The sequence below is a fragment of the Gavia stellata genome, chromosome 6, assembly GCF_030936135.1.
Source record: "Gavia stellata isolate bGavSte3 chromosome 6, bGavSte3.hap2, whole genome shotgun sequence".
In the NCBI taxonomy this organism is placed as follows: domain Eukaryota; kingdom Metazoa; phylum Chordata; class Aves; order Gaviiformes; family Gaviidae; genus Gavia; species Gavia stellata.
Window position 1 is genome coordinate 38,206,651 of NC_082599.1, and position 16,740 is coordinate 38,223,390.

Genomic DNA, 16,740 nt, shown 5'->3' on the forward strand with positions numbered 1-16,740 from the left:
TCAATCAGCTTTGTTTAACTAAACCATATACGTCAATTTTAAAAAGCACTCAATACCAAAAGGAGACACTGCAAAAGACCATCAGTTTTCAGAGAGTGAAGAGCTCAGTACTTCCTAAATATCAATCCCTCTAGAAAAGTATCTTATGCTGATTATGCAAAAACTAGGGTACATGTTGTCATTCCCCAAATCACTAGTTCTCCCCTCTCAAAGAAAACTCAAGTGTATCTATGGATATAAGACAGTCAAATTGTTACAAATAGAACAATACCACAGTTGTGGTTTTCTCTGGGATGCACAGCCCAGCAATCACCTATGCAACCAGAGGCACCAAACAGTGCACATGCCTCAGTGTCAGCCAGCACGTGACATTCTATGAGATACCATACAGGCAAGCTCCTGTTTTGTCAAACACACATGGATATATGCTCAACCTGAAGTGGCAGTATGTTGTCCTAAGCAGTATGAGTTTACCTGGGCAGAACATGATTACTCACTAGCAGTTTTGTTTGTAGGAATCCTTTTCCACATCCTACTGCACAGCCACAACACCGTATGATCAACTAGTAGAGAGCAAGGAAACAGGAGGACTGTGAGACTTCAACTTCATCTACTTAATGATCAACAAGATATGGTAACTCCACTGCACAGCAAGGATACCAACAGAGAAAGCAGGTCTCCTTTGCCACACCGTAAGACACTTCGGGGCTCAAAATATACAACACAGCAGTTCAACTTGGTGCATTATTTTAAAATGGGTGACAGCCAATTTGCTCTCTCAGATGCTTGTGAGATAGAAGTCTGTCTTGGAAAGGAATCCAAATCAGATTTATATCTACCCAAATACAAATGTGAAACCTTCTGGTAATGGTCTTCTGGTAATGGTCTTCATGCTTATGTTCTGCTCTTAGTAAAAAGTCAGAAAAAAACCCAAAACAAACCAACAACCTTGCTTTCATGAGTGCTTGTCATTAGCCCTGCCTACAGGATTCTAAAAACTGCCATCATGCAAGATGTGTGATTGCCTAACTCCAGAGGTTCAAAGGTGGGAAGCTGCAATGGGCTCATGGTGAGTAAATCAGTGTACAAGTCAGGAGAGGAGATCCACAAAAACAGTCTCAAAATTAGCTGTGGACTGCCTGCCAGAGAAGAAGTCTGTTCTACTAAACCACCTACCCACAACAACAAGGTAGAAAGCAACCAAAGGGTACCCAGAAGGGAAGGCCTTTATGATCTTTAAAAGAGATCTGTTCTGCTGTGGAACCACTGGGAGGGGAAAGGGGAAGAAAAAAAAAAAAGAAGAAAGAAAAAAAGCAGTTCTGCTACAACAGCAACAAAACAATGTTTGTTTAGGAGGGATGGGCCACCAGCCTAACATTTAACAAATCCAAGGACTCCAAACAGGATGGCTTTAAAACTGACCTCAAGAGAAAGTCTACTGTATTCTTGGAAGAACAGGAAGAGGATATGTCATATCTGAGAAGGAGATTGCTTATTTCTTCACCAGGAGTGCTTCAGCATACACAGTCAGTAACTGAGAACCAGTGCTTTGAACCCTGCCCTTTGGATTGAGCATTTGGTTCTCAGCATCCTGAGCAGCAAAGCCAAGCGAACAATTTCAAGTCTCAGATATGTGACGTTCTGCTTCAAAATGAAAATATGGAGGGGAGTTATCTACATCCACATCATTAATGCTGCTCTTAAGGAGCATGATCTACATAAAATGAGTTAAAAAGTAACACCACAACAGGTCACCTGCAGAGGAGGGTAATTCAAAATACTAAGAGGAATTGAGACAGCTTGAAAAGGCAGGTACAATAACCTATAGAAATTATTCAATATGAGGTGTTTAGTACTATGAACAAGAAAGGTTTTCAAGATAAATTAGGTAAGGCCTTTTTGGGCAGTGAACTGAAGATACTTTTGGCATCCATTAAGAGCTCTGAATCTCATCAAGTACATGCCTCAAGCAGACTGCATGAACAACCCCGAGCATCCAACCCCAAAGTGAGTCAGGAGAAACTGGGTGGCATTTGCTTGCTCCTGAATTAGGGATGTCTCTAGCAAGAAAAAACATGGTTTCTATTCAAGCAGGTAACTCTGCCCAGCGTCTGAGATTCAAAAACCCCAACCAAGACCTCCCGTTAAAAAAAGCTCATTAAAAAAAGCAGACTCCTTTGTCTTTCACAAACTCCTTTCCTTCCTTACTTCAACTGCAGATTTCTTCATCTTTACTCCTCGCTATAATCTGCTTCTTTGTTTTCTTAGGAAAAAGGTATTAGACATTAGTAAAGAATGGAGCCAATATGTGCAGAACCCAGTCTCCCCAACCCTGAAAACTGGTGTTTCAGCATTAGTTCTTCAGTTTGAAAGACAAACATCACACACATGGTGAAGATGAGAAAGGCAGCTTCTGTATTTATACGGTTAATGTACTAACACACAGGCTTAAACAACACAAGTACAGTATACCATACTATTATGCCTGTGTTAAGTGTCCTGTTCCTAAGCTACACCTGCCCTACAGAGCATCAAAAATAAATAAATTAGAACAATCAGCATTCAGAAGAAAAGAAGGCTTTGAGATTTTACAGGATGAAGTGGTTCAGTGGTTCCAGGACAGAGAAGCAGCAGCAGCCGTGATAGAAAGGCTCCAATAAACCACTCATCTGTGGAGCAACAGAGAAGAGAACAGAATGAACAGTCAGAAGGGTCAGCAATAGGTGAGCACAGACACCGTCTGGAGATTTTTATTTTTTTAAAGCAGTAACAGAACAGTAGGCAATTTCCGATTTCCCTAAAAAGCCTAAATCAGGTACCCACCAACTCCACCACAGAATGCACGTTTAACACCTTTCTAGCTGGATTCTTATTATGCAAAGGGCAAACCACTTTGGGGCACCGAACCTAAGTCTGTGGTCTGTGTGTACGTGTAGCAGAACGCTCTGCTGAACATAACTGCTTATCAAAAGCTAAACATCGCCAGAGCAGAGTTGCCTCCATGGACAGTAACAGGTAGGTATGGAATTTATAATCCCTTTCCTTCCACCACCAGTCAGGGCTTGGCAGATAAGAAGAAAGGTGGCAGGTGATGAGGGGAGTTGAATGTTCCGGGTTTAGGAAGCAAAGCTAGGACAGAACAGAAGAAAGAAAAGATGTAAAGGCCCTTATTTGTTCCACAGGTCAACACAGATGAGAAAAAATAAATTTTTTAATTCCATCCCCCCAGTTTGTATGTTGTTTTTTCAGTCGTGAAAGAATGACTAATCCCATGCAACTGTCTTCCCAAAATACATATGCTGGAAGGTGTTTCTTGGTTTTTTTCTTACCTCTGCAGTTTACTATCTTGTGTCAATTTGCCAAAATCAAACTAAATATGTGGGCTCTTCCTAATGACCTCTCTTCAATTCTCACTTCTTATCCTAACCACCTGCATCTCTGCAGGCTTCTGAAAGAAACATTTACTTGGTCTTCAATTACAATTAGTATTTTAAAATTACACATGCAGAAAGATCAGCGTGAATTATTGTTCCTAATTATGGATCTAACAAGTTTAATGGAATACCATGACTGCATAATAAATTTTAAATTATTACAGCACATAAGTTAGCAATACTTTCTAGAAAACTGTATACTCAATTCCATGCCATGGTTCTAGCCACACAACACTAGAGATTATAAACAAATACTACCACGCCTTCAATATTTATGCACACCTGCTACTGCAGAACAAGTAACTGCAAAATTATGTGTTTGGGCTCAATGCTGAATTCATGAGGTACCACATACCTTTAGCAGCCACTTACACCATTGCAGGCAAAACTCCACTCCTTTCCAATATTAAGGGGTTGGGGCTTGGGGGGCGCAGCACGAGAATTTGATTTCCAAATGCAAATGCTATGGCTTCCATGTAGGCAGGGTCAGGGAAGAGGCATTCCTTCATTTGCAGAATACTTAGTGGTAGTAAAGCAATCCTGTGGCTGGCACACTGTGCTCTTTGCAAGAACAGAAGGGGTCACTAGCTGTACCCCCACCAAGTTTCAGAGGTCAGTGGAATAATGTAGAATTAGGGTGATACTACTATAGGAACTGAACTTTTTGTTTAAAAAAGAAAGAAAGGAAAAAGTCAGGTCACCATTGAGAAAAAAAAATGCAGCTATCAATTAACCCAGTATATCTCCAGAACATTCATTAAGCTGATAAATGAATGTTCATTTTTATTATATTTGTTTCAATATTTGAAAAGCATTTGAGGCCATATGTACAGTTCAGATATAGCAAGAGCAGATACAGAACTTCTTGCCCATCTCTTTCATGATGATTTCTAACTCAGAGATATGAAAATTGCTACAGAACTAGAATTCATCAGGTAAAGGCTGTTCAAAGGCAATTTTTTTTTTTAATTAAAATCCAACCACTTAATATTAAAATACAAGAATGCAACCAAAAATATCCACAGAAGGTAACAGCAACAAATACCTTTTCCCTATCCTGGGCATCCAATTATTGTCGCATACCTGAACAAGCTCTTAATATTTACCCTGGCTCTGGAAGCAGGCTGAGCAAGCCACTAAAACTCCCTGGCATATAACTACATTCCAGATCATGGTGTCCAACAGACTTCATCTCCCCTCTGAATATGGTCTAAAGAGAGCCCAGGGTAATTGCCACAAGGTAACTGTCAGCAAAGATGGGGTATTTGCTCTGTTCTGAAGACAGGCTCTTCACCATCTCACAAAAAACTTGCCAGTGAGAAAGGGGTTTTTCTGGAGAGCTGAAACAAGATGTTAGGTACAGGTAGCTAAGTCTCTGGATAGCTGCCCTAGGACAGAGACCAAAATCTGGGACCACTGTTAAACATGGCTGCTGAAGATAAAGCACGGGGACCGATACAGCTACAGTGTCGGCATTTCCCATCTATAAGAGCATTTACATAGTTCAGGAGTATTTAGTCAATTTAAGAGATTTTCTGAAGTGTAAGGCAAATGCAATTACTACCAATGCTAGGACTGTGTGGAAAGAGTCCTACAGCACAGCTAGAAAGTCTCTCTAAAGTATAGCAAGTGCTTACACTGAGCCTGGGAAAAGGAAGACTCCCTAGCATAGTCCTGTGAAATGAAAGTGCATACAAAAAAACCCACAAAACATTATCTTCCCACCCTCCACAACCACACCACTACCTTGCCCTGTGTCTTCCCAAGAGCCTAGAGCACTTGTAACTACAGTAGAGATCCCAGATCATCCTAGTTCCTCCCTGGGAGGCTGTGCAACCATGGGGTTTTATTTTAAACACCTTAGAGCTTTCCTTTTCCCTCCAAATATCATAGTAGTTCTAGGCAATTTTTAATGAACTTGTTACTGTCAATGAAGCTGTCAACTGCCCGGTCCACCCTGCCACATCCATGGTACCCTGCATTGGATGAATAACCCCCGGCTTGAGAGCACAAAGCAATATACTCTTGAGTCTCTTCCACTTTCTGCGCTGACACTGCTGCGGAGATTTTTTCGCTCCCCTTCCACAAATCCATCTTTTTCACATTTGCATACTCATTAAGTGAGTCAGGAAGCTCTTGCAATATGGCCCAAACAAATTTATGGGCAAAAGCAGTTATTTGGGGTTTCCCTTCGAATTCCACTTATCTTTCCCCTCTGTGCAAGAAAAATGTTCAGATAATGAAGACCTGATGGCTCAGTAGGAAGGGTCTGCAGGCATCCCAAGAGCTTAACAGGATAAACAGGAAGAAAGGCCTCCTGGCCCCAAACTGAAATAGAGGCTAGTATATGAGTGGTTCACTGGGTTTTTTTGCATTAAAACTGGGACCTTGACAACTCTCACATCACCCAGTTAAGCCAGTACAGCCATCAATGATGCCTGAGAGGTAGCAGACACTCCTCCACTCAACAGCAAGTTAGAAAAGTTGCAACACTTCTCTGACAGATTGCTAGAAAAACATGTAAACCTCCAGCATTTCCCTACAAGTTTCTCACCAAATTTACTTGGATCAATGTCAGTCCTTTGATCTGAAGACAAAGGAAGCAAGGGTAGACCTCAGTAATTTGGTATGCAGCTTTCACCTGCAAGTTGACAAGCATCTGCAATCTACAGCAAGCCTTTCGATGAATTTTCAGGTCACTCCCATAACACTAACACATACAGTCTGATGAAGATATACAGGATTACATGAAAATAAATGACTGAAATAACGACATAGTGTTGTTTTTTTTCACTGAATGCCACTGTCATCACCACGTAAGGGGCTGAGTTCACATACATGTACCCATGCCAATCTCACAGAGCACTGAAATTGGATCTCTTGCATCTTAAATGTACTACCTCCCAGTTTCTGGGTTACAGCTCCACTTGCTTCTATGGGGATAATTCCCAGAAAGTAAGATGGTGACTACATTACACACTGCTGAAGAAGTGGTACTTTACACCTATTTCTCCTTTCCATGGCACACTCGGATATTCAGCAGTTCTATTTTTATTCAATGATATTTACTTCATGTCAAAATATGGGGGGGGGGGGGGGGGGGGGGGGGGGGGAAGTATTTCCAGAACGAACAGAAACATTTGCAGCTTACTCAAGTTTGACAAAGTAATCTTGGGGGGGGGGGGGGGTGGGGGGTGGGGTGTAAAAAAAAAAGGGGGGGGGGCGGATCCTCAGAAGTGTCTAAATATTTCCTAAATTAAAAAAAACATTTTGTTGGAGCAGTTTCAGCAATGCTAACATTTCAAAATGAAAGTGCTCAGCTTTTCACAAAAAAACTCTTAAAAAATAAGATGGCCTCTATTAGCGCACAGTGAAATCTTTCTCAAAATCAGAAGAAATGTTTCAAAATTCATCCACAACTAAATTCTAGTCTTTTTGCCCATAGAGAACTGACCAGCTTGGCTTCAAAATCCCACTCATTTTTTCTCATTAAACTGATAAATTTCTTCTATTTCTACTTCATCCTTTGTAACACAAGGTGGAACGTTAAAAAGATAGAACTAACACCTGTATTTAAGTCAATTCACTCTTTAATGAATTACAGTATCTTAAATTAAACTGTACAGTAGTAAGGTACTCCATCCTGGGCACTCATCAGAGACACAAAAAGCACTGTGGTGTCATCAGCATCTTTGGTAAAGAAATCCATTCCCCTTGTTTATCACGGCAAAAAGTTAGGGAGGAGACTCCTAAGAATTCAGGGTGAAAAACGCAAAAATTAATATATCTTCTATTCTACAGATCAGAACATTGCTCCAGCCTCTTGTAACTGAAGTTTAATATGTACTCCTCCAAAGTATTTGCAAAAGTCTCAGGATAGAATTAGGCACTGAGTAACAGGAACCGGTTGTTTAAATTTAATTGTGAAATTACTCATAGAGACAGACCCTTAAAAGCAAGGACTTTTTTTTGTTAAATACAGCTGATTTATCAAATCAATTATCTAATTGCCGCCATTTCGAATTAGCATTAAAATCTTTGTCTCTTGCCTTTCTCAAAGTGTATATAGCTACTACTTAGATGTTTATCATCTAAATTTTGAATTACTGGTGCTTATTAGAGACAAATAAAATTAATTCTCAGTGAAACACAGGTTATTCAAGAAAAAGAATTACAAATAAAGAAAAAAGCACATAAAGAGTACACTGGAAGCAGCTGGCCTCCAGTGCTTATTTCTTTGGCATTATTCTGCAGCTTGACACAAAATATTTCTGATTACTTACTTGTATTTGAATTATGTAATAAAGGAGGAAGGAATAGTAGGTAAGATTGTCTCCAGATTAGACAGATATGTTTCTTCATCTTTTAGCATCACCTCTTCCTCAAATTATTTTTTATTGTATACATCCTGGTCTTCCACACTCCCCAGGAAACGATGAATTGAAAAAAAGGTAATTTGACTGGCAGCCACCTGATTATTTTACATTTCTCATAAGGATTGCAGGTTAGCTATGAAAACATCCTCTCACACCCTGAAGAGTAGACATGATAATCACTATAAATTTTTACCCCAAAGGTAAGTATGCCCTACACAAGTGAAGTATAATACTACTGCTACAGGTTACCTGATGTTTCTTCAGTTTTTCATTTTCTGACTCGTATTTGTTTAGGTCTGCTAGTGTACAAGAGGAGCAATCCCTGCCGATGGTAGGGATGCAGCCCTGCAATGGGCCTCACCCAAAGCCATTCAAGCCAGTGAAGGGAAAAAGGAAAGATCTCTATTGGCTTTATGTGAGGCCTTCGATCTTAAAAAGGAAAAATCAGTTTGCAGCATGTTCACAAATGTTTGTTTGCAGTCCTTTCTTCCTAGAAAATATACCAGTCAAGCTTTACACTATTAAAACACTACGCCTTAGCCTCGATGTACTTGGCAACCTTAGAACAAGAACAAATTTCACATCACAGAAGTATCAAAAATCATGTTTTAGTTGAAGTAAATGGAATTGCCATTAAACTTTCATACCATTAATATAACCTAGAATTTGTTACAAATTTTGCACTTACATTTTATCCCAATTTAAATTCAAACCCAAAGAGCAAAGGAAACCAGACTTGGAACTGGAAAATAATCCAAACCCCTGCTCTGCTCAAGATCACACATGAGGGGAAAAAAGTGCTGATTAGAACTGCTAGTCAAAAAAGACTCTATTTGATAGAAGAGCCTTCCTGAAATAGAATAGCCTTCCTTACCACACCGAAGTGCAAAGTAAGTAACCAACATCCTTGGAATATACATCCTTCCACATCACTGTGAAATGCATTTTCAATAAATAACAAAAATTACAGCTGTAGAAGTACTGGGCAGAGGATGAACTTAAGATAAATGTAGCCATAAATGTAGAAAGTTGCTTTCCATGAACAATAATTAGTACTACTGCTGAGGTAAATACATGTAATTGTTCATTTATTTTGCAAGGCCACACATTCCTGAGTATTACTGGCAACTAAACACAGGTCTGTCCTCTGATTTCCAAACACTGAACCATGCATCCCATATACCTAGTTGCCACATCACTCTCAGTGTAAAAAGCCTTGGGTTAAGATTTACCGCCTCTTCAAAACAGACAGTCTCAACTCCAAATGTTAAATTACACATTGAGCAAATGCTAAAAGAGAGTTACATGATGGTAACCACTTAAACGACGTTCACACTCTGCTGAAGAGCTCAGCTTTAAGCGAACAAAAACTTTCATACTGACTTAAGTTTGCTAGGCCTTCCATAAATGCTGAAGCGTGTAGCCCCTCATCCTCATCTTTAGCAGCATAAAAGGGTTGCATCTTTTTATGCTTGTTTTACACAACAAACAGTGGGTTCCAATATAGAAGCTGTCACCTATGCCATATTGCATTTTATCCAACATGCTGGTAGAAGTTTGGGCGACACAGGAGAGGGGAGCGAAGCACACATTTTAGCAGTTCCAAATGCCATTTTTGCCTGTGCTCACAGCCAGCTTGTAATTCCACACCTTTTAGTATCAAAGTGAGGACACAGCACAACCGTTATTAGCATTTCTCAGAAAATACTGAAAGGGCCAACTTTAAGCAAGCTGCATGCATCCAGCCAGTGGATTATTAAACCACCCGAGCTCTTTGCTGTGGAAACTGTCCCCCTTGACTGCCTAGTTTTAGAATTGAAGTCACTGAAGGTAGCAGATGTCAAAGTTACCACCAGACACAAAACTGCAGAAGCCTCTTTCCCCCGCCATATGACCTGGACTGTCCAGATGGGTATTATTGCATATATAAGATTTTAGTCTGTCTTCTGCAACTATTCTTGTATTGAAGAAGTTTTATTTTTCCTGCTAATCCTATCACTTAGGAAAGCAGCTGCCTCTACTCCCACTGCAAGTACTGTTCTGTTGCAGAACCCATCCTAATATTTGGGAATCAGTCAACTTTGATGAGAAGCATCACAGCTGCCAGTTCTGACAACAGTGCTACACAAATACCTCACTGGAAGCTATCCAACACCGGGACTTCTTACAAAGTTATGATGACGTGTTCAGTGACAGTGTATCATCTTAGTTGGTGTGATTGTTGTACAAGCAGATGGTATTTTTTCTTTTCCTCTTCAAATTCTTATAGCAGTTTCAGTGCAATACAAATTCTACTGCCATTAAGGTAAGAGTGTCTTGAGATTTATCTTTTGTATCTCTTCCTCTGCACCCTTCCACCTCTTTGAGCCCACCATTGCATGTTCTCATTTCATTCACATCCATTTCCTCAATGCTCGATGAGTCTCAGGAGAAGCAGAACGGCTCAAATTAGCCATACAGCTACACAGGTGTGTACGGCATGTCAGTAGTCATCATGAACCAAGTGAACACCTAGTAGCTCATACAAACAACCACATCTGCACATGATTAAAAATCTCTTCGACTATAAATACAAAGCAAGAATTAAAAAAATAAATTGATGTTGTAAAAATGTGATTAAGAGATTCAGTTTAAATATTGGCTCTTCAGCATCAGAGTAAACTTTGTATTCGCAACCACCTCTGAGGAGCTACTTGACCCCCCCCAATCTAAAGGATGCAGTTCAACTATGGGTAGATTAAGGAAGAATTGAATCACAGGGGGGGAACCCTCAAAACAAACCCCAGAAATCAAAGTGTGTGACCCTCTCGACTTCTATGAACAGCTGAAAATGCCCCAGCAGATTACTTATATGAAGTTAAGACTTAAATGTAATTTCAGTAACACTCTGTGAAACCAGAGGTGCCATTCCTAACATCACAGCCAAAGACATTACTAGGACTGCAGAAATGCAATAAAATTTGCCATGTTGCCACACCTCAATACTCAGCAGATGGGGGTTGCTTTGGTGTTTTGGGTTTTGGTTTTTTTTTTTTTTTTTTGCTCCTCTCTTGACAGTACTCTGGGGAATTGAGTGGATTAAGTCCATTCCATTCTACAGTGTGAATCTGGCAAATATCAGTAAATTAGGCCTTTTGCTCCCAGACTAGAGACATCAGAGAAGTCAATCAAATTACCTGCAAGGGGTCGGAGCAGCCAAAACCCAAGAGACAGGGAGACGGCCTAGCAAGGCAGACTAAAAGCCCCCCTTCTCAGCACAATTGCAGAGAAGGTAACAGCACTTCAGGTTGCTTGGACAATGTGCTGGTAGAAAAAGCTCACAGAGAAGCATTTATAATCAGCAGTTTTAAAATCAATGTCTATTTTCAGCTGTGAGACACAAAATGTGAATACACTGTTTGATCGTACTGCTACAGACCTCAAGGGTTCCTCTTGCAGAACATGGTCTCGTTGCAGGGGATGCCAGTACAGCCTTACGGAAGACCCCAGAGCAGTGCTTCCAAGCTAGCCTAACTCTTCACAAGTCTTCATTACCTAAATGCAAAACCCAGAAAGCAGCTGATATGCTGATGGGCACGTAACTCCACCTCAGAGTTGAATATTTCATCCAATGGGCACAATTCTCCCAGGTTATCTGAACTGATACCTTTTCAAGTAACTGGCAATTTATCAGGTGGCCACTGAGACATAGGAGAAAAAACTCAAACCACTGTACACTGAGTTATTTCATTACCATATGATTATTCATTTACGTTATGAGTAAGGAAACCAACTACAGAAGCCCTCAGAAACCAAATATATTCTGTCCCCAGAATGCCACAACAGTGTTTCCTCATACTAAGTTGAGCTTTATTTGGAAGGTTGACCAAAAAAAGATCCCTTGATAAGTATTTGTTCCCACTTTTTCAGAGCCACAACACAGCTCTGAAAAACGACCAAATTCTTACCAGCACTCCACTGATGATGTGAACGATTATTAAGCCATCCCATGAAACGTGGCAGAACAGCAGCATTGCAGCAGCCAGACTATCAAGAGTCCACGCCATAGGCGCCTCCCCTCACAGAGCTGTTTGCAGCATCAAGTTTGTTATCTGCACTGTAACAGTGTCTGCCCAGCAATTGCCCACTTCAGTTTAAACTAATAATGGAATATAACTCAATCAAGTTTCCTTTATTCCTACAGCACACACAGAATGTCCAAAGCAATGTATTTTTATACAGCATGGTACTCTTTGCTCTATATGCCAAAAACTACAGTCAATTTTTAAAGCAACAAATTTCAGCACACAGTTCTAGGCCTGTATGACAGCAAAAAGTGGATGCTGTTTGCATCAGACTTACTGAGAAAGTAATTCCAACATAAGCTCCTATTCAGATGTTTACTCCTTTATTTCCCAGCTGCCTTCAGAAGGGTTAATCACCTTTTGGCTGAGCACTTATCTGGTGAGTTTTCATAGATTCTCGTCCTCCAGGCTGTGCCAGGAGCCCCTCACACAAACCAAAACATACAGCTGAGCCTCCACATGAGATCTGGGACCCATACTTAGTGTCACCGGTGCAACTCCCTACTGATTTTTCCAGTGTTTGATACAGGCGAGTAACATAATGTACCCACATCTTGTATTCACAAGCAGGTCAAATTTAACCTGCCGTCACGCTGAGGTGAAACATAAAAGATGACGCACGAGCAACCTTATGTCATTCTCCACCAGTTTGTACTCGATCAGCTGCATGTGTGACATCGTATGTGCAAAGTTTCAATTGCATCCTGCAAGTCTCGGCAAATGACACGCTCAGTTAAATGTGTGTGTGTGTGTTCAATCTGTAATACTTTGAGATAAGAAAAAAGTAATGAATACTGGCTATAGAATTAAACATACAATTATTAAGAAATTACAGTACTTCAGCATAAAGTTCTCCTCTCTGTGGAGGAGTCTCAGAACGGCTGATCGGGGATTAAACAGCAACGCACAGACCACATGGGCTGGACTGTGTCTTTTCTGACACCCCGTGGGCTGTGGCACCCAAGGGCTGATAATCCACTTGAGGGACATACAAGGTGACTTATGAACTTTCATTTTGGAAAACTGATTCCCCTAAGCTTTTCTGGTGTAATGCGATCCACTGTGTAGGAAAAGGTAAGAATCTGAAATTCGAAAAAAAACCCAACAATATCACAACAGTATGCTTGCACCACATCGAGTCATAAATTAGGCAGTTTTGTGGTATGTGGTTTTGTTACCTCATACTAGGCATCGTGATAATTATGAGAACCACACCTTTCATCTCACTGACCTATAACATTACGTTAATGTAACATTACACTCACAATTTAAGCTTCAGCGGGTTTTTTTCAGGTATTCAGGCCTGCCTATTAAAACTTAATAGACTGAAATTCACAGTAGGTTCATCGTTTTGTAGCAGCACGTTCTTCTGGTGAAGAGTAGATACTTCACTAAATTCACATACTTCCAGTGAAACATGGGAGTCTCCGGTCCCTGGGTACCTAAAACTTCTGCATTCTTCCCGATTGTAAAACTTGGTCTGCTTCAAAGAATTAGCTCAATTTTTGACAGCTTAAGCACCGTATTTTATTAGCAAAAAGAGAAAGTCGAGAAGTTTCAGAGGGGAAGCAGCCCAGAAGCCAAGGCAGCACACCTGCCAAGGCAGAAGAGCGAAGGTGCGGAGCGGCGGCAGCCCAGCGGCGGGGCCGTGCCCGCCTGGGGACGGCGCAGGGGCGAGATGCTTTGCTAGAAGCCGGGGCGGGCGGTGCAGCCAGCAGACTGCCGGCCGGCAGACCCTCCACGCCGGCACGCCTCAGGCCCGGCCGAGCGCGGGCAGGCCGGTCCCGCCGGAGGAGAGAGAGGGAAAGTTGGCGCCCGCGGCCGGCCGGGAGCCGCACCGCCCCCTCCTCCCCTGGGCGCCGCCCGCGCTGCCGAGGGGCGGCCCCTGCGCACGCTCCCGCCCGCCGCCCATGAGGCGCCCTCGCCGGGAAGGCACTGACGAGTCATCGCTCCGCCGCCCGCAGGCCCGGCGGCGTCCCCGCCCCCGCGCCCCTGGCGGGACGGGTGGCCGAGGGGAGCGGGGGGCGGCGGCCGAGCGGGCAGCGGCCGTTGCGCGGCGCGGGGGGAGCCCACAGGTGATGATCCAGCGTGGCGCTGCCCGGCCCGCCCTCCGCGGCCTGGCCTAGGCTCCGCGGCTGACGGCAGCGGGTCCCAGCGCGGCCGCCTTCGCCTCCCGGCCGGCCCCGGGGCTGCACCGGCGGCGCGGGCCGCCGACCCCGCCGCTGCCGCCCTCCCTCCACGCCCACCGCGCCGGCGGCCCCGGCCTCCCTCACGCTGTCCCTCCGCCGAGAGGCGCCTGCCGCGCTGCGGCGGCCGGAGCGCGACCGGTCCTCCCCACCACACCTAGCAACAGCGCTGACAGGACGCAGTGGCGGCGGCGGGAGGAGGAGGAGGAGGAGGAAGCGGAATGGCTGCCGCGGCGGCGGCTCCCTCCCTCCCTCCCTCCCCGGAGCCCTGACAGCCAGAGCCGGGGCGGAAGCAGCAGGCGGCGTGCTGTGCCCGTCCTCCTCCCTCCTCCACCGCCTCCTCCGGGCTTCTGCGCTCCCTCCTGCCAATGCAAACTAACTCCCCCTCGCCAGGGCCGGCGGGCTGCACGCCTCCCCCGCACCCACCCATGCCGCCGCCGCGCCGCACGCCGCCTCCCCGAGAAGCCCTCCACGTCGCCCGCAGGACCCCTCCTGCCACTCCTCCCCTGCCGACCTCCCTCCCCCGCCGGCTGCCGCCGCGCCGCGGCTCCCGCTGCACCTTGTGCCCCCCCACCCCGCGCCGCCGCCGCCGCACACGCGGCCCCACGCCCCCCGCGCCCGCCGCCGCGGGGCGCCCCCGCCGCCCGCCCTGCCCTGCCCTGCCCTGCCGCGGCCCCGGCTCCGGCCCCGCGGGGCACTCACCGATGTGGTTGTCCTCGATGTGCTCGATGAGCTCCGCCAGGGTTGGGAAGTGGAGCCCGCAGCCCCCGAACCTGCAGGCGTTGGAGAAGAAGGAGGCGGCGGCGATGCCTGTCATGGTGTTACATCGAGATCCCCCTGCGGTGCCTGCTCTGCCAGGGCCGGCGGCGGCAGGGCGGGGAGAGGCGGGAGCAGGGGGAACGGGACGGAGAGAGAGAGAGAGAGAGAGAGAGAGAGAGAGAGATGGGGAGCGAGAGAGAGAGAGAGGGTGGGGGTGGGGAGGAGGAGGAGGTGGCGGCCGCGGCGGCGGCGGCAGCAGCAGCAGCAGCGTCGGGAGCGGCGGAGGGGAGGGACGGGCTGGGTGGGGGGAGATGAGGCAGCCGCAGCTGGGAGGAGGGACCAGCGCGGCTCTGTAACAGCTGTGCTGCCCCGGCGGCGGCCGCCGGCAGCGGGAGGAGCAGGGCACCCGGGCCGCCCGCCGCCGCCGGGGGGACACTCGCGCCTCTTCGCCGCGGGGGCGGCGGAAGCTGCCGTCCGGCACCGAGCGGGGGTGGGGAGGGGAGGAGGGCGCGCCCCGCCGCTAACTTTCCCCCTCAGCCTCTCGCAGGCGGCGGCGGGGCCGGGGGCTGCTGGAGCGGCCGGCGGAGCGAGGGGAGCGGCTCCTGGGGTAGGTGCTGGGGCCGGGAAGGTGGCGCCCGCCCCGGGAGGCTCTCTCGGTCGCCGGGAGTTGGCTTCTAACGCAGCCGTCACCTCCACCGCATCGGGGGGAAACCACTAGCTCTCGCCGAGGTCGCTAAACCGAGGGGCGGTCGCTCCTCCCTGAGGGGGGGCTGAGGCCGCTAGACCCAGCCCTCACCTGCCCGGCGACCAGCGGGAGGCCCGGGGCACCTGCGCGCCCTGCGGCCGGCCAGGCCTCGGGGGCAGCGGGGTCTCCCCGCCGCCAGGTGGGCTCCGGCCCGCCCCCAGCAGCCGGTTACAGCCGGCGGGCCGGATCCTTCCCGCCTTCGCCCGGCGGCCGCCGATATGCCCGCTGAGGCGGGGCAGGGGTGTGAGGCTGCGGCCCTGAGGGGGAAAGTTAGCAGAAGTCACCCACACCTCGCTCCCAAACCCTATTTTTGACTTTTTGTCTCCAGAAAGCTATTCAGCAGAGAGGCTGACTGATTAATTGATTTTAATGAAGGTCTCCCTGGGCTGAAATTCGCAGACAGCTTTATTTAAAATTAAAAGGAAAAAAAAAAAAAAAAGAGATTGCTTGTCAGGAAGGCTCTTCTTTTTTTTTTTTTTTCCCCACTTCTGTTTTATAATCATCTCTCTTTTGTCTGTATTTATACGGTTCTACAATATTATTAATGATGTTGAGCAAAAGGGTGACTTAAAAAAGCCTCAAAAACTGCATAAGCCTCTCTTAATTTTACAGACATAAGCAATTCCCCTGATCCTGCTGATGGGTAACAGTCCCAGGCTGTTCTCATCGCTGTAAAATTAAGCATGTGTATAAGAATAAGAGGAGTCCTTGCCTGCTTTATTAACTGTATTGTAGGTGGGGATGTTCCTGGCATTGCTGCAGGAGCCAAAGAATAGCAAAGCCTGAAAATGCAGTAGAGTGGTTAGTGAATGAAAAGACGAGTATTTGCCCATTTGCTTAAAGCATGAAAAATCTTGGAGCTAGTTCCTGGTGTACTGTATATCAGAGAACCTATCATTCATGGTGACAAAACAAGCTTTATCTTGCAGGTTATTTTAGTAATTTTCTTACACATTAACTTCAATATTTTTCTGATGTTTTGCCTTCATCCAGTTGTATTTTTCTTGATGTATGAAACCATTCCATTTAGTACATATCAAAGAAAACAAAGCAAGCACAAACCCTACTTTCCAGGAAAAATACCATGTGAATAAGCCTTCTCTTACTTCAACACATAGAGCTAGCGTTTGTAAATAGAGTTTACATAGCCATGAGATGCTGAACCACAGAACTATA

At 45.6% G+C, this 16,740-nt stretch overlaps 1 protein-coding gene across 1 annotated transcript in view; it reads right to left on the reverse strand.

Annotated features, from left to right (window-relative positions):
• JAZF1 (JAZF zinc finger 1) overlaps nucleotides 1-14,945 on the reverse strand; it is a 200,311-nt gene extending 185,366 nt beyond the window's left edge. Inside the window, exon 1 of the mRNA XM_059818871.1 lies at nucleotides 14,763-14,945. Within this exon, the coding sequence (XP_059674854.1) occupies nucleotides 14,763-14,877 (115 nt within the window). The 5' untranslated portion in view covers nucleotides 14,878-14,945. The remainder of the gene's footprint in view (nucleotides 1-14,762) is intronic.
• Between the last annotated feature and the right edge of the window lie 1,795 nt (nucleotides 14,946-16,740).